The sequence below is a fragment of the Mustela lutreola genome, chromosome 1 (genome assembly GCF_030435805.1).
Source record: "Mustela lutreola isolate mMusLut2 chromosome 1, mMusLut2.pri, whole genome shotgun sequence".
NCBI lineage: Eukaryota > Metazoa > Chordata > Mammalia > Carnivora > Mustelidae > Mustela > Mustela lutreola.
In genome coordinates this window covers 203138333-203160203 of record NC_081290.1, presented here as the reverse complement: position 1 = coordinate 203160203, position 21871 = coordinate 203138333, and the positions used below count along the sequence as shown (strand labels likewise).

The window sequence follows — 21871 nt, the reverse complement described above, 5'->3', positions numbered from 1 at the left end:
TCGTTCTGTGACCCTGCAGGACCTGAGGCCACGCTGACCCGGTGTGGGTTTCGCCCAGGTTTAGCCTCTGGAGCAATGTCCCTCAGTGGAACAGACTTTTAAAAGTCCTGATTTTGTGCTCTGTTGCTCCGCCGTTTGCCAGGAGCCGGCCCCTCCCCCCGGGGTCTATCTTCCCGTTTCTTTGGATTCACTTCTCCACCAGTCCTACCTTTCAGAAAGTGGTTGTTTTTCTGTTTCTAGAATTGCTGTTCTTCTCTTCGATCTGCGGATGGATTTGCAGGTGTTTGCAATCCTTAGATAAGCTATCTAGCTGATCTCCTGCTAGCTGAAGTAGTCTCAGCCTGCTACTTCGCTGCCATCTTGACTCCTCCCCCTGGGTGATAAGTTTTAAGGGCTGGAAGGAACAATGACTTTGTTCACAAAGGTCTTAGACATTCACTATGCCGTCTCATGAAATCACCTCACAGCCAATGAGGTAGGTGTTCTTGCTATCCTCCATTTAAAGATGAGAAGACTTGGGCTTGAGAGCTTATGAGATATGCCCTCCCTTGGTGGTGGAACCAGGATTTGAACTCAAATCTGGAGGGTTCCCTGCTCTTACTCTACTATCCTGCTAACATGTGATCCATGTCTGTCCATAGAATGTCTGTTAGGAAAAGCAACACTGTTGAAGGGAAGGCAAATCCAGCTTCCAGCTGGCAAGGCTCTTTTCTCAAGAAGTATTTCCATGTACGCTTGAAGTCACCACTATTTTGTTAGGGTCTGTGCAGAAGGGAGCCTTTCCTTTTAACCGTGTTTCCTCCTTCTTTAGTTTCATCTGCCATTTGGTTCCCTACCATGGACAGTACCTTTCCCCTCATACTGACGTGCATGTCTTGTCCTCTGGGATCAGCGCAGACAAACTTATATGCCAGCCTCTGGAGACCTCCCTCCCACACACAAATGCTGTTTGCATAGTGGGCACAGACTTGATTCTGCAGTGTACCTTCACTGAGCTAAATCCAAATCCAATGCACAAAAACCAAAACTCAATTCCAAGTGTGTAAATCCAGAGATGGAGTGTCCAGAGGTAGACGGGCATCCAGACAAAGCAGATGGCCTTGAAATCTCTGGGGTCTAACTGTAATGTGTAGTTAGGACCGAGACAATATTCAAGTGTAAAGTGGTACTAATAATGATAAAACCACAACAACTACCATGAAACAACTAGTCATAATAATATTGTAACTATGATAGGAAGAAGCACTAATAATTACTGACAACCCAGGCTTTGGCATCCTTGCTGCCTCACATTTCCTTTCTGCTAGATCAGAATAGTAGAACAAAAGGAAATAGGAAGAATATTCTAACAGCACGTGCTGCCTGTCAATACTTTAAGACCAGCTGTGGTGCAGTGATCAGTGTGTCCATGGAAATGTTCAAATGAAACCTGGTGACCACCAGCCAGGTATCACACACAGGAGCTTTTAGCATTAACTACAGAGTAGCAAAGATAATGTCTAACGCCCCTCCCTAACCCAAAATTCTATGATACAGTGACTTCCTAAATATCAATTTCCCAGCCTGAAGCTGCCCTGTCATGCTTTGAGGACCTAAATGTGGGGTAGATAATGCCATGCCAATACTCCACATCTTGAGGCTCAGGGGTAGTACCAAGTATCCGGGTTGGAGGTCCACATTTATGGATTTCCATGTGCTCTTTCAAGCAACATTGTCACTGTAATGGATAACACAGTCTATGTGTTTATTTCTCACCCACCTAGGGAAGGCACACTGGCTGATGCTCTTGAGGTCAAAGGTCAAAGCTTTTTTGCGGAAAAGCTAAGTTGGTGGAGAGCTCTTGTACACATGGTACAAGACAAGGCAAAGACTGAAAAATCGAATATGGTCAATTGCCTGCCTATGAATAGATCCAAATGATGCTTTCGCCAATCTTTGTTGGGGCCTTCCCTGGAAGGTGGGCTGTCTTTAATGTCAGAACCATGCAACAGTAGCTTTAGCTAAACCAGGAGTTTTTAAGATGGATTTGCACACTGAAGGAGCATCTCTAAAGAAATAAATGACCCTGTCTTTAATCTGGTGCCCCCTCTGTGTCAAACTTAAAAATCACAGCCAGGGTTTTCCTTTGGACCACAATTTTCCATTCTCTCACACTATGGTCTAGACTTCCAATCTTTTCCTCAAGCTCTGAGTGGAAATCACTGATTAGGCAAACTGCTGATCTGTGAGGAAATTTAGTCTGTTTACCATGTGGGAGCTTGCTAATTGCAAAGAGACGGGAGTTCCCAGGCACACTCTCCTTTGTCTGTGAGATGCTGTCTTTGCAGTGACAGGGGAGCGTGTATAGGCGGAAAGAACCCAGGCTGGATTGGGTATAATAATCGGGCTAGTTTCCGTGCTTTGCTTTCCTCTTGTTCGGTTTTCTTCCTGAGATGATTCACCAAGAAGCCTCCTTGGCCCTCTATTGTGCTGTGCTATACACATCCAGTTAAAAGCCAATGCCACTATGAAAATGGATCTCCCGCAGAAGAGTGGTACACTCATTCATGTAGCAATCCTTTATTGAGCACCTACTTTTTGTTAAGCATTGGGCTTGGTGCTAAGCATAGAAAAAGACATGATTCTCTATAAATTAGCAAAAGGAAAGTGTCCTATACTCAACTAGGTCAAATATAGTGTAAGGTTGCAGTAAAGAATGGGAAAATTTTGAGGAGGCAGGAGTTACTCATGTTTAGGAAAGTGGGAAAGTGCCCAGGCAAGATAATACTGGAGCTGACTCTTTTTTTTTTTTTTAAAGATCTTTATTTATTTATTCAAGACAGAAAGAGAAAGAGCATGCACAAGTGGGGGTGGAGAGGGGCAGAGGGAGAGGGAGAATCTTATTCCCCACTGAGCGGGGATCCCAGTACAGGGTTCTATCCCAGAATCCAGGGATCAGGACCTGATCAAATGACCCGATCAGGACTCTGTCAAAGGCAGATGCTCAACTGACAGGAACCCCTGGAGGTGAATCTTAAAGATGGGCTTTGGAATTTAATCTGCAGGATAGGTCATCTCGGATAGGAGAGGCACCATGGACTAACGCAGAGAGTGATGCAAACATGAACATTATTCTGGAAGGGCCAGTGGTCCAATGACGGTCATGCATCTATAGGCTGTTGCATCTGAAAGGGGATTTCCCAATGATCTAATTCAATGGCTTATTTTGCAGTTGAGGAAACTGCAGGCAGTAGAGCTGAACTGACTTCTCCAAAGTCTGAAACTGATCTGCTCAGTCCCTTCATACCAGCTTTCTCTGTGTATTAGTGTCTACCATTCTTTGGACATATTTATACAATGGATGGAGTTACTTACATCTCATTTCTTGGTGCTTTGCACTGGCTTTTGTCCTCTTGCCAAGTCTACAAATAGCATTCTCCTGGCTCTTCTACCTTAAATACATCCATCAATTCACAAATCAACCAGTCTATCAAAAATGTATATAGGAACTACCTTGCCTGGCCCTCTATACCCTATTTGTTTATTTCTTCTGCTCTTTGAAATTACCCATTGCTTTGTGTAACTTATCCTTAAAATACACTTATTCTTGATTGATGTGAGATATGAAGATGTGAATCTATCCAACGTTTCAATGTACTGAGAAGCATAGGTATTTAAGAGCTGAAAAGACACTGGGATATAGCTTGGTGCACTGCTTATGTGTGTTCCAGTTTATATATGCCCAAGGAAACTATTTTTAAGACCCCCTTCCCAGCACCATTAGTCTGAGTTAATTAAGATGAGAATGAGGAAGACTCATTTCTGACAAACCCTTGCCAGCTGCAGAAGAAAGTCGCCTGTGCCCTATTCTGGAATCTGGGAGCTTGGCCGCCTGCAGCGGGGCTGCACAGGAGGTTTATGTCATTCCCCTGCTGCTTTTCCCTAGACCCCCTGTGTCCTTGGCCTCACTCTCACCCAGCCTGACCACACAGTTCCAAGGTTGTCCAGCTGCAGACCTGGTCTCTCTTCTCTGCAGACCTGCAGTGACATGGGTTGATTGCATACACAAAGATGTCAAAGCAAATAACTACGTCTGGGAGCTGTCGAAAAAACAGTCTGTGGAATAAAATGCACACATTGTCGAAAGGGTGGGGGAGGTTAGAAAGCAGGGTATCTTGACAGAGAGAGAAAAGTGTTGGAATTAATTCATAAACGTGTTGGATAGAAATTAGCAGATGAAGATTTGCAAGGGGAGTAGAGACAGAGGAAGAGAGAAAAGGGAAGAAAGACAGATGGAGAGGGGGAGGGAAATGGTGGAAAATAGAGCAGAAGACACAGCTTTATTTCACGGTCTAGCTTTACCCTCAGCTGAAACAGCCTGTGCATTTACAGGGATCCTGCTATGCCTTTTGTCTCTTGTTTCTCCCTTAACCTCCGCCATCCGCCATCAGCGACCCCTGCTCCTGGCCTCAATCCAACCTCCCACTTCCCCCACAGTTGTGCTTTTTGCACGCGTGGGATTCCCAGTTCTTGACAAGGGGACTCTTGTGAGGCTAAAAGCACCAGACTTCCAGCTTAGGCATGGTCGATTGGGAGGAAGGGACTAGGTCTTTAGAGGGAGCTCTTACCGCCTGACAATTGGGTCTGATACAAATAACTGTCTCTGAGCCTCAGTTTCTCTACCTGTCAAATTAGGATTGTTGGCTAGTTAATGAGATTGTGAGTCATTTATCTTAGAATCTGGTATGCTATATGCATTCAGCATGTATTATTATTATTGCTACCATTAACAGCAGCAGTAGGAGTAGTAGATTCTTAAATTCTCTCTGATGTTTTATACCTATAGTACAATCTTTCAGATACAAGTCAAGCAGTCCAAGCTGTGTATTTAAACTCAGTTTTAGAGCCAAAATGGACACATGTTTCCCTACTTCCATCCCTTAATTGATGGTTGGAGTTTTGCCACATCAACAGTAAATCTGTTGGATGATGTTCTATTCTGGAGCGTAACACAGGCAATCACCCAACTTCATTTTGAAGGAACAACTGAGATCACTACGTGCAAGATGGGACTTCACTTCTCATCATGCAAGAGGGGCTCCTTTCTCCCTCTCTATTACAAGAGTTCGCCTTGACGTATCTTCTCCTAATTTCCCTCTCCCTCCCCGGATTCAAGGTAGCCCTTCTCAGTCTGTGCCTGCATGGAGTCTGCGTGTATGCAGATTCTGAATTTGTCCCAAAGTAGATCTAGATATGCTGAAGCCACGTGCACACTTAGACCTCTTCCAAAGTTATTTTTCACCTCTCTGTGCTCCAATTTCTTTCTCTGTGGCTTCTGGGTCCTTTTTTCTGTACCAGCCTAATTTAGGACCTCTTCTCCCACTTACAGAAGGGAACAACCAATTGCATTTTCCGTAAAACCGGTTCACACCAACACACTAACTCTTCCAGTGTTTTGGGATCGGAATTCCTTAACCTCTAATTGGGCTTTGTCTCTTGAGAAAGAAGTTAGGCATTCACTTGCCCAGGGTACAACTATCTGGGGAGGGGTAGAGGGGACTTTTCCCTGATGGAATACTTGTTTTTAATCCTTTCAGAAGGCTTGCTTCAAAGGGAAATTGAGATGTGTAATGGTTAATTGTAAATGCCAACTTGGTTAGGCTGCAGTACCTAGATAGAGTTAAACATTATTCTAGGACAGAAACTGACCCCCCTTGAGAAACAGGGAATTCCACTAGGAGCCAGCCTTCTGATTTGAACTGTAGCATTAACTCTTCCCTGGGTCTCAAGCTTGCTAGCCTACCCCAAACACTTTGGACTTGCTAGCTTCTATAGTCATATAAGTTAATTCCTTAAGACATACAAACACACGTACACACAGGCACACCCACACAGAGAAAGAGGGAGAGGGAGGGAGTGGTAACATAGATGTAAAATCCTACTGAGTCCATTTCTCTGGAGAACTCTGACTCCTACAAGCCTCTTGGATCCACATTCTCTCTGCCAGTCCTTCCCTTTTCTTTCCTTGTCTTCTGCTTTTGCTTTGCTTCTTCTTTCCCTTTCTTTTTCTCAAAACTTCTTGATGCCTGGAGGAGGGAATGTCAAATGTTGATTCTGTGTTATCCCTTACCAGACACTGGACTACATTTCTCACTATTGCAGGCGTTCTAGGGCTTCTCGACCTGGAGACGTTAACCCCCCTCCCTCCTCTCTCCTGCCCCTCCCCCTTCCCTCCTTCCTTCCTTCTTTCTTTCTTTTTTAACCTCCTTCCCCCCTCCTTGCTTTCTTCGTTCCTTCCTTCCTTTCTTTCTTTCACATCTCAGGTTTTGTGACACTGAATCCATCCAGCAAGGTGACCTGGAGTGAGAGCAGCTGGGAGGAGAGGAGAGAGGACTTCTGGGATTATAGTCAGAGGAAAATTTTGGTGCCAAGTTAAGAGGTGGGTGGGGGAGAGTTCCTGGTGACCAATTCCAGTTCTCCATACGGTGGTGGTGATGATGCTTATTGCCCAGCAGAATTTTAGAGATTGTCCAGGTCAATGCAATTCAGACTCTGTTGCTCAAAACCCACAATACAAATACATTTTAAAATGCCACCATACTACAAGTGCATCCGCCAGAGCCTGAGAACTCCTACAAATAAATGAGCAAAGTCTGGACTCTGTGATGTCATGATACTTTATGAGAGGCTTACTCTTTATGCCAAGTGACCATATATCACAATGATTATGTAAATCACAAGATATGCTTCTGATTAATACGATTACGTTTTATTAATTAGGATATTAATATCTGAAGCCCATCTACATAGCTTGTTAGCCATGTGGTACAGCCACCATTTTTCCTCCCGTGAAGAGATTTTTACAATATAAATGATACCGTGGTCCAGCATCAGCTGTTTATGGGCACAGGGCATATAATTCTAATTCTTTTTCTTTACCTCGAGTTAAATTGTTGCTAGTAAAATCATATCCAAAGTCTAAATGAGGACAAATACATTCAATTATGTAATATTTGGTGTGTGACTCCCGAATAGCTGTAATATTTGTGAGATTGCAGGCTAAGGGTTGGAGATACAGGACTATTTTATTATTATTTATTGAATAAATACTTATTGAAAATCTACTCTATCCCAGGAACTGTTTTGGATGCTGTTGATGGAGCAGGGAACCATGAAGGATGCAAGAAAAGATTTAGCATTTTTTTTCTTTCTTTTAATATTTTGTCTATTTGACAGAGAGAGCACAGGCAGAGGGAGTGGGAGAGGGAGAATCAGGCTCCCCATCAAGCAGAGAGTTCAATGTGGGGTTTGATCCCAGGATCCTGAGATCATGGCCCAAGCCTAAGCCAGACATTTAATGGACTGAGCTGCCCAGGCAGCCCAAGATTTAGCATTTTCTAGTTTGAGTTTCTAGAAAAGACTAGTAATAATCTTTCTTCTCTATCCATCCACCACTTCTTTTTTTTTTTTTTTTAAGATTTTATTTATTTATTTGTCAGAGAGAGTGAGCATAGGCAGACAGAGAGGCAGGCAGAGGCAGAGGGAGAAGCAGGCTTCCTGCTGAGCAAGGAGCCCCAATGTGGGACTCGATCCTGGGATCATGACCTGAGCCGAAGGCAGCTGCTTAACCAACAAAGCCACCCAGGCATCCCTATCCATCCACTTCTTAATCTAATAATAATACCTTCCTAATAGAGGTGTTAAAATAATAATATTAAATTGTGAGGTGTGTATTCTGGTGTCCAACATAATAAGGTGATGATGATGATGATGATAATGATGGAAGCCACTGTTAGTTTTTAAATGTTAGTTGATTGATCTGTCCCTGAGTGGGTCCAGAGGTGGAACTTCTAACCTGAAACAATTCATACTTACACTCCTACTAATCATTAACCATGCACAAAATGTTATTAGCACAGGCAGGTTTATGGCAGTTTCAGGGAACTCTGCATCTTCAGACACTACATATCAATATTCAAGTCTCTCATGCCGAAGGGAAATCAAACAAAACATAACACTAGCCTCCCCTAGACCCACATCTCTGTCCAGTAAGAACTGCACTTTTTCTTTTCTCATTTGCTTGCAGGTGCACTTGAAAGCCTGGTCACATCTGTTTTCTCCACTTCTTGTATTCCATCCTACTCAATATCAGCACCAAACTTCACAGCCCTAGTGGAGAAACTGCTTCTACCGGTGTCTCCACCATCTTCCATTGTGCAAGACCAAAAGCCTGATTGTCCATCCTTCATCAACCTGAATTCTCTAGTATCTGACATTGTTAACCACTCCCTTCTTCCTGATGAGCCTCCTCCTTGACGTCTTCGAAACAATCAATTCTTGATTTTTTTTCTGTTTTTCTAGTAGCTTGGCAGGTTCTTTCACGGGTTCTTCCACTCATCCCTTAAATGTTTGTGTTGCCCAATTCACATTAGCACTTCATTCCTTCTCGCTCTACTGCTCTTGTTGACTGACTTCATTAGTACCCAGGGCTTCAGCTCCCACTTTTATGGAGATGATTCTAAAATCTATAGCTGTAAACATTGTCTCTTTTTCAGGCTCAAAACCTAAGTATCCCAATGCCAGCAGAAATCTTTACTTGGATGTTTCACCAGCATTCTCCATTTGGCAGTTACATTGATCACCCTCCCCTCAGTGTCATCTCTTCTTGCTATTTCTCTCATTGGTAATATCATCTCGTCAGCTGTCAACATCAGAACCCAAGTGGCAGCTTAAGTCCTAAAACTTAAGACTTTAGGATGGAATTTAGAACTCACTTCCTTTAAGCAGCTTTCCAACACTCCAAATCTAGTTTAGATGGTCCAACTCTGAGACAGTGAGGCATCCTTGCATACTGTTAATTTAAATCTTATATTGTATTACTAGATCTGACTTATTTGCCTTACTAGACTATAAACTCCTTGAGGGTAGGTAATGTGTCATATTGTTTGTATCCACAGGGTCAGCAAAGTGCTGAGATGTTCAATTAATATTGGCCAAAGAACCCCCAAAAGTCATGGCACAACACTGAATGATTGAATGAAGTTGTTAACAAAATAAGCAATATAAAACAAATTGCCCAATAAGATAAGATTGTGTGTAACCAGTATATAATATAAAACACAAGTTTTAGTTCTTCTTTAAGATCCAGAGAGATCAGATTTATTTTAGCAGGAAGGGGATGGAGTCCAGGTAGAGTAGCACCCTGCTTACTGAGCACTTACTATGTGCCAAGCCCTCTGCTAGTATTTCATATAAAACTTGTTCAGTTCTTCAAAGATAGAAAACAGTGTTAATGTTGCCCAACTAACCATTGAGGAAACTTGGCCTCAGAGGAGCCTGGCTCATTGCTCAAGGTCTCCAGCTCTTAGGTAGGGAGTCCAGACTTAGAGCCAGACAATTTGACAGGTATTCTCTTCTTCATCCTTGAGTGGAGTGATCCATTCTCCACAGTGGAAGAAAGAGTAAGATCAGGGAGGACTAAGACTATAATTACTCCTATTGAACATTTCAAAAGCACATTTTATGGCTTGTAGTTCTCAATAAAATGTATTTTTTGCTATTTGATCTCTAGAACTATTCAAGGGGTGACTATTGAGTAATGAGGCTGATTTAATTGTACATCTTGTGGAAATTGCTCCCTTCACAGGAGTCTTCATCCTTTCTAGAAGGAGGTACTTTAATGTGGCTGATGTCCTATGATGTCCCACCCTTGATAAGTTTGGGCGCCAGGGAAGAAATGAGAGTATGGTAAAGAGAGTCCCTGATGGGGATGGGGTTGGACCTTCTGCCGTCTGCCCCTCTGACTTTCTACAGACTACGGATAGTGGACATCAGTTCTCTCTCTGCCAATATTTGCTGATGTTTACTCCGTGCCAGGCTCTAGTCCATAGTAGAGGAATCTGGGATGAGCAAGACAAACATTCTGCTCTCAGGGACCTTGTAATTCTAATGGGAGAAATTTTGATTATTATATGTGTGTGCACACATCTACACACACGCACACACACACACATTTTGAAAAGAGAGTAAAATGAGGGGATGATACATCAGCTGGATTCCACAGCTTTCAGTAGATCACACTCTAAGTCTTTAGGAATACCTCATTTATATATTTTTAAAATGCAAAGCTTGTGTGCCTTATGTTTTTCTGTTGGCTTTGCTTGTTTAAGCTTTTGCTGTTTTTGTGCATCCCTTCAGCTGCCTTTGTTGTTTTACTTGCTTTGGTTTGGTTTGGTCAGTTTCAGTCACTTTGGCATGGAGAAGAGGGCTTGAATGCTCACTGACAGCCGTCATTGTGTCAGGCGCTATAATGGGAGCTTTCACATGTATCATCTGTCTTAATTCGCACAACAAGCCTTTGAAGAAGCTCTTATTAACCCTGTTTACAGATGAAGAGATACAAACTCAGTGAAGAGAAGGAATATGTCCAAGATCACAGAGCTCATAAGTGGCAGAGCTGGGATATGAAGCAAGCATTCTAATTCATGCCCACTGTCAGTTCTGTTCACTCTCTCAGCAAAGGAGTCCTGTGTTAGAAAGGATGTGAAGTGGTCTATGAGGAAAGAACAGATTAAGATTTGAGTAACCTGAATCCTGTCCTCAAGTTAGCCAGTGATTAGGAAGACCTTGTGACATCTATTTGCCTCACTTGCCGGGGTGCAAAGAGACAGTGGGAAGTGAAGTTCCCCGTGCCTACCTAGCACTGGTCACATGGGTGGCTATCATAGGAGAACTGCCCTAGATTTTATACGACACACTACTTGTGTCTCATTCATAGTATTGTGTTCTGGCATCTGTTCTGTTTCTTGGAACGTCACTGAGACTAGAAACTAAAGACCGAATCAGTTCTTACTTCTCTGATCACTAGCAAATATTTCTAGTTTATTACACTGCCTTGTCCAGAGGGCCCGGAGAGAGCCAACCTTCTTTCAGTCTAAGCTACAAAGCCTCCTCAATCGTTCCACCCTACCGGGTCCTTACTGATTTAGGTAGGTTTCTGTAATATAAATATGCATCATGCATGGGCTTCTTACTTTATGTTTGTTCTTCATGCACACACAGAGCAGCTGGGTACAATCTTTTCCCAGATAAACACAAGCTGTAAGTTTTCTTTATTTATGAATAACACACAGTTTGAAATTGCTTTTACAACCTGATACAAATTTCATTAGGTAAATTCAGATATTTCTGTTGGATCCAGAATTCCCTAATGGCCATGCTTTCCAAGCAGCTCCTCCATGGTGAAATGAAATCTTATTAATAACCACTTTTGATCCTTAGGTGATCTTAGGTGACTTCTAATTCTAAAATGGGCTCTTTTTTAAAAAAATCAGAGGAACAGCTACCCCATATTACACATACACAAAACCTTCAGACAACTTGGGAATTTGCCTGCATTGTGCCATATAGTTTATCTGTCCTTGGCACCACTTCAGGAAAGAAACCTGTGGCATTGGGGGAATTAGTTGCTTCTGATAGGTACTAAGAACTAACATTCATTGAGTGCTTACTGAGTGCCAAGTAGGACACTGACTACTTTACATGTGGTGTTTCATTTAGCACTCAAAATACTGTGCGTACTTATTACTATCAGTGCCTCTATCTACAGATGGGGAAACTGAGGATGAGCAAAGTTAAGGAAATTGTGAAAAGTCACATAGAAATGCTTAGAGGTAGGATTCAGATGGACCCATTGTCCCTGTTCTAATCTTACTATGCTATAGAAGAGGGGCTTTCAGTTGACCTAGATTATGCCTGGTAAGTTATGGGAGACGCATGGCTTAAACCTGGATCACTGGACACTTCTTAAGGGTAAGTAAGCAGCATTTTCCCAAAAACATACTGATAACTTCATGGTCTCATTCTCAATCAATCCTAGAATCTACTCTCAAAAGCTGAGATGTGGCTAAGCAGAGGAAATCTACTAAGAGACAAATTAAATCAGTGAAATCACTTTAGGTTCTGAAGCTTAAGATAAGGGGGACTACTTCTAATGTATGAACAAAAGTGGGGGGAGGGGTAGATGCAGGATAAGAGTTCTGTGGAATAGTGTGCTCCTCACCCTGAAAGAAGTTTACCACTTTTTTTTTTTTTTTTCTTTAACAGTAAGCTTGGAAGCAGGTTTTTGATAAGATGCTAGTGTTGTCCTCAGTCCTGTACGGTAAGCTTCAGACTCCTTTCTCCCACTGCCAACCTATCATCTCCATCTGGCTGTCTCATGGAGCTTTTTATTCACTCTTTCCAACTATGCCTCTCAAAATCTATTCCTTTTGGAGACATGACCGTCCCAGGAAATTGTACCACCTGGTTACCAGCCAGAATTTAAGAGTCATCCTCAGTCCCTTGATCTTCCTCAATTTCAACATCTAAACTCTCAGAAGGTCCTAAACTGTGCATCCAAGATACACACCTTACGTTTCTATTTTTCTCCATCATCATTACTACTGCCATCGTTTCTTTCCTGTTCCACTCTTGAAAATCTCCCTGCTTCCATTCTGTCCCCTTGCAAACCGTTCTGAACCTGACAACCACAATCCATACCTCTCGGTCAGTTCACATCACCTCCCTGCTTTAAGTTTTCCTAAGTCACTGCCCTGCACTGGATCCATGTCTGCCTTTTCTGTTATAAATCATCCTGAATATCAAGATGTCTGTAGATCTGAATCAAAGCTCTAGTTTGGATATGGGGCATTTACAATCTCTCACTCATGTCTTTCCACATGTCATAAGTTGTTATCATGGGAAAGTGGGAGTTATGTTATATAATCATAATTTATGATTATGAAATACTTCCAATGTGGAGTGTAACACATCACCTCATTAACTGGCATCCTGTATTAATCATGTTTAAAAAAAAATTCTGTATTTTATGATGCTTTGACATCTGGGAGGCTTGCTAATTCTGGAGAGACAGCCCCGCCCAGGGTTAGCTAATTCCTGGAGCTAGCAAGCGCCTTCTCTTCAGCGTACCTTTTGCAGGTAATCCAAACAAGCAAGGGCCCACATCCCAACCACCTTCTTTATCCAACTGCCACACAGTTAGCTATTTCCTCTGCCCTAACTCACCCCAGGAACACTAGAGACCAATAGCCCAGGGTCAGCCACAATTACTCAAATAATCTGAGCCTAAACTTGCTCAATCTTACCTACCCAGCTTCACCCATTCCTTCTTGTAGGTGCTGCAACCAAGGTCCTGGGCCTTTGGTTTCTCCTGGCTTCCTCTGCTTCTTGACACTGACCACCCCCCGCCACCGCCACCCCACCTCCACTGGGTGGGTTTTTCCTCACGTGGCTCTGCCTCACATGGCATGCCCTCTTCTCTTGGGAATGATAAGTAATAAACTTTTCTTTCAAGGAAGCTGTCTCTGTGTCTGTAAACACACCAGACCTCAAAACAAAATCTTGGGGACATCTCAAGACACCTCCCCAAACCCCATTAGATAGGTATTGTTAGGTACCACTCATATAGCTGAAGGGTTGAGGAGTCAGTATCCAAAGAGACCATCTAACTTCAGAATCAACACGCCTCGTCAGTATTCTTACTTTGTCCTCAGATATTTGTCTTCATATATGTGGATATACACTCAAGAAGGGTTTAACTGGGAGTCCCCCCATCAAGGTACCAAACATTCCTTAGAAAACCCCCAATATAAACCACTTTTGTCCTTGTTTATTGTGAACTTCACCCCCTGTTCTCTTTCCCATTCTAAATTGGTTTGGCTTTCTATTCTATAAATGGAATATTGGTCCCTAGCAATGAATGAATTACACGTGAATGGAATCTCCCCCATAAAACTATAAACTGGTAAAGATTAGCATAAAGATTAGACCTCTGCAGTTATTTCTCTGATTCACTAACCCTTCAGTTCAGTTATTTATTTACCCTCAAGTATTGAACTAGGTAGCCAACTTACTGGAAGACCCTTCTCTAGGACTAGGACTAGGACTAGACCCTGTTCTTTAGAACTCCAGATACCTGTAGCTAGGCAGATCCAGCCCAGAAAAAACTTGGATACTTATCCCTTCTACAAAAGAAAGATTTTTATACATACCTCTGCTTCTCTTCTTTTCTCATCCCTTCTGCTCTTTCCCCAGCTGGATTTCCCCAGTAATTTGTCCCATTTCAAGAAATCCTTCACAGACTGAGTTAGCCTTTAGCAAGTGCTCCATTTGCATCTCCTGGGGAGCACTAGGACCAAACCGACAGATATATGAGGAGAGAATGTCACCTGAGCCCACTACAACCAAGTGGCAAGAGCTGTGTCACTCCTATGGCGGACTGACCCAACCCCATGCCACCAACCCCCAATGTTCAAGAAACAAATTCTGTAGCTGAAGAAAATCATAAGCACAGCTTCACATTCTCAGCTTCAGTCAGGCTAAAGCACTAGAAAAAGCATTTCCAGTCTGATGATAATGGATAAGAGCATCTCAGAGTTTAGAGGATTAGGTACATGTGTATACAAAAAACACAGGTACACTCAAACTTAAGGAAAGATGTGTGTCATTAAAACTGGCAGGTGGTTCCAAAAAAAGTGATTTGGCTGCTCTCTGAGGGCTGAATCTCTCTTCCAGGCATCTTTTCTCCTTCTACCCTTGTAGCCCAAGAGCTCAGGATGAATGTTCTGCCCAATGCCTGTCTTTATTAATATCTCTTTTCTGGAAAGGAGCCGATATGTGTTTTTCACTATGTTAAAAGAGATAAAGCATACATAGCATGACTAGTGACCAGTATTCTTTCTTCCTGAGGTGTGATGCTTTCATTAAAAACTTTAGACCTAAAAATGTATGTGGGCTCCCATTTGACAAGGGAAGATGGGGCAGTATACATAAGTGCTCAGTCGCCCATAATGGAGAGCAGGTAGGATGCCTTTGTATTCTTAAACAGCTAAAGTAATGAACAAGAATTTCAAGCTTATTTTGAATTAAATTCCATTGTTCAAAGCCCTGCCTAATTTAACAAAAGGATCTGAGAAAGAATACAGAAAAGAAAATGTACATAGCAACCATTAAATTATGATATAGGGGATAAGCTACGTTTCTTAGAAGCTATGAGATGGCTTCTGCTGGAAGGAACAGGAGAAAAACCATAAGACAGGCCCAAGGAAATCCTGAGCTCTCTGGTTAAGAACTGAAAGAAATTAATCTAAGCCCCCAAAGAAACTGATAGGCTGGCTTTTAAGAATACCCTATTCCCCAATGCCCCATCCCCCCAATACCATTGTGGGGCCAATTCCTGTGATCATAAAGCTATAGATGGAGTTTCTGAAAATCAACCTCAACTACTCTTTAGGCTCTCCGTGTGTTTTCCCATCTCTTGCTTTTTAACAGTTAGATACTGGAACATGGAGTAGGTTGGGGACTATTCTGTATGTTGTGCAGTAAGAAGAAATTCAGATTTGCCAGTTTGGGAGAGAGCGAGCGAGCAAGTCTAGAGCCATGAGTAGCTCTGAGGTGGGTCATCTGAGCAGAAAGCATACTTCATCTTTTTACAAAAGCTCCGGGGAACCCTGCCCTAAGACTGTAGCTTGGCCCGGTGGCAAAGGGCGGCAGAGTGGTGACCCTGCACACACCGGTTTAACTACCTCCGGGGAAATGATGTTCAGGGTCTGGCAACTTCTGTTTGGGCAAGGGGAGGAAAGGTGCGAGTGTCACTTTTCCATTTGCTGCTCACCCCCACCCCATCCCTAACTCCCTCTTCCCCCACTCTCCTCCCTCCTCCACCCGCCTCTTGCAGGGGGAGCGACCAGGAGGGGCGCGGCATCCTCTCCGCTGGCTCGGGTGTCTAGGGGAGAGTGGAGCCAGCTGCGGCGCCCGCCTCACCCCCGCGCAGCGGCACAGCCCGTGTGGGCGCGGCGCGGCGAGGCAGGGGTTAAGGTGGGCGCCCGCTCCCTGCGCCCGCCCGCCGGGATGAGCGCGCAGTCCGCCAGCTCTCTCGCAGCCAGCCCCGGAGAAAGTGGCGGTCAGTGATGGAGCTGCTGCCATGACAACCCCGGCGGTCGGGGCCCGCGCGCGTCGGGGCTGCTCCCGGGAGGAAGGCGGCGCGGAGGCCGGGGGCGGCCGCTGAGCGTGGCGTCCGCGCGTCCCCGCGTCCGGTGCCGCGTCCCCGGAGGAGGCGGGGGCGCCTCCGCCAGCTCCCCGTGCGCCCGCAGCCTGCGCCGGGCGGCGTTCCGCGGGCTGGCGACGCGGGCCGGGCTGGCCATCAGTCGCCGCCCGGGCTGCGGTGGAGGACGCCCAGCACCAACGGATCCTCGGGCTGCGACGGCCACGTCCCCGCGCTGGAACTTTTGGCCGCCTTTGGGTTCCAGATTCGAGACTCGGGCTGGTCTATAAATACATCTGTACATGTGTGTGAGCTAATAAAACATTTTCTCCTCTCCTTGAAGCAGCAGCCTTTTAGGACATCTCCTTTATGTCAGAGACACTTGCCTTGCTTCTTTGGGTTATAAACTTTTGATGCCAGACTCTGCAGAACGTGCCCAACTGAATCTTAAAGTAGCATCTTGAAGAGAGAGGCAGAGAAAGAGCAATCTGTGACCTTCATCCCTGCACCTTCCTTCTTCCTCTCCCTTCCCGGCTGCTTCCCCCCTCCCCAGGGGAGCGTCAAGAAAGCTCTTTTTGGATGCAGGAGGGGGCATCTGGTTCTGCTAGGCTGGAAAGCTGAGGCAGGATTTGAGGAAGAATCATTAGGCTCCGGAGAGCCTGGACTCTTTTCTCCTCCTTCCCCCTCTCTGCTTTTGGCTTGCTCCATCCCTTTCCCGTCTCCCCACACCACAACCCGAGACCCGCTGGTGTGCGGGGCGGGGGCCGAGGACCGCGCCGCTGCCGGAGTTCTGGGAAGTTGTGGCTGTCGAGGATGGGGGTCTGTGGGTACCTGTTCCTGCCCTGGAAGTGCCTCGTGGTCGTGTCTCTCAGGCTGCTGTTCCTTGTACCCACAGGAGTGCCGGTGCGCAGCGGAGATGCCACCTTCCCCAAAGCTATGGACAACGTGACGGTCCGGCAGGGGGAGAGCGCCACCCTCAGGTAGGGAGCTGTACTTCAGCGGGGGACTGAGCCCCTCGGATGTGAGGACGTGGGTTAAGGGCCAGCAAGAAAGCAGAAGAGAGAGAGCAGAACGCTTGGGTGGGGGAGTGGGGCATGCGAAGGGCCTTTCTGCAGGCCCGAGAGTTGCCCACTTGCGGACTGTGGCTGCAAACACCCATTTTCCTGGAGAGGTTTGTCATTTGCTCTGGTTTTTCTGGTCCAGGATCTGATGTAGGACCCTGAGGTCCATGCTTGGGACTCCATGCATCCAAGAGGCCATGGCATGGCTAGATTCACTTTTGCCCTGGCATCAAGATGAGAACAGAGCGCCCTGTAATTTCAGTACTGGGGTTTAGCCTGAGATCACTGAGCGCTTTGGTGGTTCTCTCACAGGCCAGAAGGTATGTGATTAGGCAAGATGGTCTTCTGGATGGGGTGGCTTCCTCCTTCAGAGACATACTTAAAATGTCAGGCTCTGGTATTGCCAGTGCTGGGCCATGGCCGTTTATGAGTCTGCTCAAGACTCAGTCATCCATGTCAACCGTGTGTGGTGCTCCTGGGACCCCTATTATAAATTATGAGGGCAGTTTTATCTTGGCAGGCTCAGGCCAAAGAGAGGAAACATGTAGCTTTTATGCAACGACATCACTCCTGTGCGAAAAGCACAATAGAAAGCTTTTTGTTTTACCTTAATGAGTTACGGAGAATCACTTACATGCTCCAGGCAGAGGGGTGGAGATTCTTGGAATATGAACCTTTGGGGACTGGGCCTGCTGCAGCAGAGACTTTAATAAAAATGCAGCCACCACTTTCCACCAGCTCAGCAGATATCATCTTTTATCCCTTTAATGAGGCAGTTCTGGTCCTAGGAGACAGATTCAGGGACGTCCCAGCTTAACTCTGGCTCACAGTGTACACAGGCTGAATGTGTTTGCCCTGTCTATGACTTTGATGGTTATGTTGAAAATAAAACATGCTGTCCCAGATTCTGCAGCCAAAAGGCTTGACTTCTCCAAGGAACAGTTGAGAATGGGGCTTCCTTCCTGTTCCTCTGGCTGCTCTGGTAGAGTTCTCTCTGTATCTGGACTAGCTGTGCCCCCAGGAAGGAAAGAAAGGCCTCTTGGGACACTGGTTATACTTTCCTAAGCTCCAGGCTAAGGTTGAATTCTTGCCACTTTGGGAGATTCTTAGCTGCATCTTCTTTTGAGGAAGAGAACAGGTTTCACAGGTCTGTCTGCTGGTGATTGGGGGGGGGCAGATGAAGAGAGATAAAGGGGTCCTGGGGACAGACTCCCTTCCCTGACTGCAGGAGGGAAAACCCTTGTAGCCCTGTGGGCCCTCCTCAGCCTGTCCCAGACTAGAGTGCATTATGGCACTGGAGCCTACTCCCTGAGAACTGACTTGTGGGATGCTCACTGGCAGCAGAGCTGTGAGCTCAAAGATAGGAGTGGTACCCAGGCTGCGACACAGGTTCACCGAAGAAATGTTGGTAAATGTTAGCAGGCGTGAGGGGCTGTTGATGCTGCCACGCAGCTGTCTTTAATTTTCGAATCTATTACTGGGGGCAAAGAGGCCCAGCACCGAATAAGGCCTCCTTGCTAAACCTTCCAAATCTTTTGTCCCATTCCTGACCCTGAAAGTTAAAGCAGAAACTTAGGAAACTCCAGCTTTCTGCTTTCCGGGATGCCGTAAGATGATTCCACCAGCAGAGGGCCAACTTGGCTCTGCCTTTTTTTTTTATTAGCTGCTGGCCTGGTTTCATGATCTTCAATTCAAATGTTCAGCAGCTGGGCTTGGTAATGGGAATGGGAATAAAAACGGGAAAAGCTGAATAGTTGCTTTTTGTGCTTTGTGAGGAAAAAAAAAAAAAAAAACCTTACACGTGCGAGTATAACTGTTATCTTTTACCTGATTGCATGCTTTTATTTTTTAAAAGTAAACATGGCTTGTGTTGATTTTGTCTCTCCTCCTCCATATAATTTACTCTGAAATAGAGAGATTCAGCACATTGTCCACATTTTAATCTCTTTATATTCTCTTCCTTTTTTCCTCTTGTGTTCTTCTCTCATTACTTTGGTCTTCATTCTTATCAGGTGATTCCATTTTACATGCTTTTGCCTATAATTCATTCCCCCCCCCCTTTTTTGGCTTTGTCATTTAATTCTTATTAATTTCTGATTTTTTTAAGGTTTCGATTTCACTCCTCTCACAATGTTTCTTAAAACAATATCACAATCTCCTGCAGCTTTCTGAGGGTCCCAACCTCTCTCTAGTTTTGCATGTACCTTTGTTTTATTGGCTAACAGCTGTGTGCCCATGTCAATGAAAAACTTATTTGTCATTGCTCTGAGGGAGAGTCCTGGCTTCCAGTCTCAGGAAATCCTTAGCATCAACCCCAGATAAATGTATCATGTTTTATGCTGTGTTGTATTTTGTTTTTGAAAGACTGTGATTCTAAGTATGGTCACACTTCCGTCTCCTTAAAGATGTTCCCTTGGGAATACAGTGTTTGGAAATTCAGTGTTCTGAATGCAACAAATGTGCAGGATGTCTTGAAAACAATGAATGCTTCTCAGGCCCATGAGCCACAGAGTCTTTCCGAATGTGGTTACCTTGGATCAAAATCTCTCACATCTGTTTCTAAATCTTGCCTGAAGTCACAAAGGAGGTCAGAGACCTAGTAGGAAAGCAGAGGAACACAGGAAACGGGTCCCTCATTTGAATTTTCCAAGGAGAAATGGCACGGCTTAGAGAAGGATGATGTCTTTCCTGGGAGATATCAGTTTTGTTTTGATAGGTCTTTGATTGCATTGAGGGACGTTAGGAAGTGATGTGCCGAAGATGACACTGAAGTTTCAAACGTAGATAAAACTCATTTTATATAAGTGAGGCAATATTATCTTCCTCATAACTACTTCACAGGGCTACTTGAAAAGTAAAAATAATTATTTGAATATTGAGTAATTTTGCCTTCTTGGAAGAGAGATGATATGGGAAATGAAGGTGGTGTTCACTGTGGCTGAATTATAGCTTCTATGAATCTGATTTGAATTCATTATTACAAATGGGCCCTCTTGGCCAGAATCATTTCATTACAATTATCTGCTGTTGGGTTAAAAATGTTCTGTGCCTTTCCATTAGATTAGATATGACAAGTATCTAGAAGTTCTATGTCTGAATCAGGAAAGGAGCCCAGGATGCTCACTGTAGTCAGTTGGGTCCTATTAAGCCATTTCTGTTGCACGAATGATAGCCAGGTATGCTTTCTTCCTGGGCCTCAGTCTCCTCTAAATTTGCTTTAGGTACTCAGTGGAACCACGTCCTCTGTATACATGAATGTTGTGAAGAGCTGCTATAAGATGGAGGTAGGGCTTGTTACTGTAAGGGAATGGTCCACTAAATGGGAAAAGTTCCCACTGGCATACTGTTTTTATGTATTTATTTATATATAATACATGGCAGGATAATCAGTTTTACTCATCCAGGCTTGCTGATCTGGGATTATGCTTAATAACTCTTTTTTTCTGCAATGTCCCTGCATTTTCATTTGGAGTTCTGCGCTAATCCAGTTGGAACCAAGTATTTGAGGGTTAACTACTGCCAAGGAATAATCTGAGTCGCGGGATTTTCCCCAGCAACTGGGTCAGTCAAGCTCCCAAGGACAACGTTTTTCTCTATTTTGCACTCACCCTCAGAAGCTTTTCTGTTTGTGAAAATTTGAAAATTCAGAACAGGCACTAGGTTATTAGAAACACTTTTGCCCATTGCAGTATCTAAGCTGCCTATGCTGAATAAGGTCACAGGGAAGGGCAGAGTCTTCACTCTTGGTCTGGGGAGAGGAAGACATAAAAGGACATGGAAGCAAGTATGTGCCTGTAAGAGACCCCTCGCACCAGGATACTGACCCAGGCTGCACACTGGAGTTGCCAGGATGCTTTTTAAAAACTTGTACTGCCAGCCTCCCAGACCAATGAAATCAAATTCTCTGGAGTTAGGCATCGGGGTGGGCCTGTGAGACAAAAAGAAAATTTCTTCCAGTATTTCTATTGTGGAACTGGAGCCAAGAACCACTTCTCTAAAGCCCTGTCCTGCCCCCAGAGCATCCAAGTTAGCGGGTCGCCAATGACCCTAACTTCCCTTAAGGGCCTCCTGCATGTGTGCATGTACCTGACCACACACAGGCTGCCTTGTGCTCTAGAAAGGGCATGGGTTCAGGGGCCTGAATTTGATTCTTATTCTACCACTCAGTAACTACATGAGTGGTGCTTTGTGCACTTTGGTCCAACTGTGTACACCTAGAACCAATATCTGCTCTGTCTAGGATATCAGCTGAAGTATCAGCCATATGATGAATATGAAGTAAACTGATAAAGTATATGGCCTTATTCTAACTACTAAGCAACGTGTACGTGCAAGTTGTCACTGGTACTGGGAGGGATTCCTTAATAACAGCCCATAATACTCTCAGTCTTTTCCAGGTTTATGCCCTCCGCTTTTCCTCCCTTCCCCCCTCACCCCATACACACCTTCAAAATGTGCTAATTTCTTCCCACTTCCCCCAGTATCCTGCTTTCTCCTTGAGGCCCAGAATGACCCTCATTGAGTTCCAGTAACACTTGCTAAGTTTCTCTGTCCCAGCAGATGCACACCACAGACCTAGCATTTAGGTGTGGGTCTGGTTAGATGGGGAGCTCCTGGAGGTTAGGAGCCCTGTCTTAGGTATCGAGTACAGACATTGTGATGGACACAAAGGATTAAAAAATAAGTATCGGTTGAATGTTTTAATCCTTTTTAACAGGACTCATTCTCTTATCATGTATTATTACCTCTATAGCAACAAAGTGCTGATACTAAAAAGTTCCATTCTCTT

General features: G+C 44.5%; 1 protein-coding gene across 6 annotated transcripts in view; it reads left to right on the top strand.

Annotated features, from left to right (window-relative positions):
- OPCML (opioid binding protein/cell adhesion molecule like) overlaps window positions 1-21871 on the top strand; it is a 1091065-nt gene that overhangs the window by 552486 nt on the left and 516708 nt on the right. Inside the window, exons 1-2 of one of the 6 annotated variants that reach the window (XM_059185357.1) lie at window positions 15855-16325; window positions 16917-17001. In XM_059185357.1, the coding sequence (XP_059041340.1) occupies window positions 16958-17001 (44 nt within the window). In that variant the 5' untranslated portion in view covers window positions 15855-16325; window positions 16917-16957. Of the gene's footprint in view, window positions 1-15850; window positions 17002-21871 lie in introns of those variants that run through there. The other 5 variants (XM_059185328.1, XM_059185319.1, XM_059185311.1 and 2 more) reach the window with 5 other exon arrangements.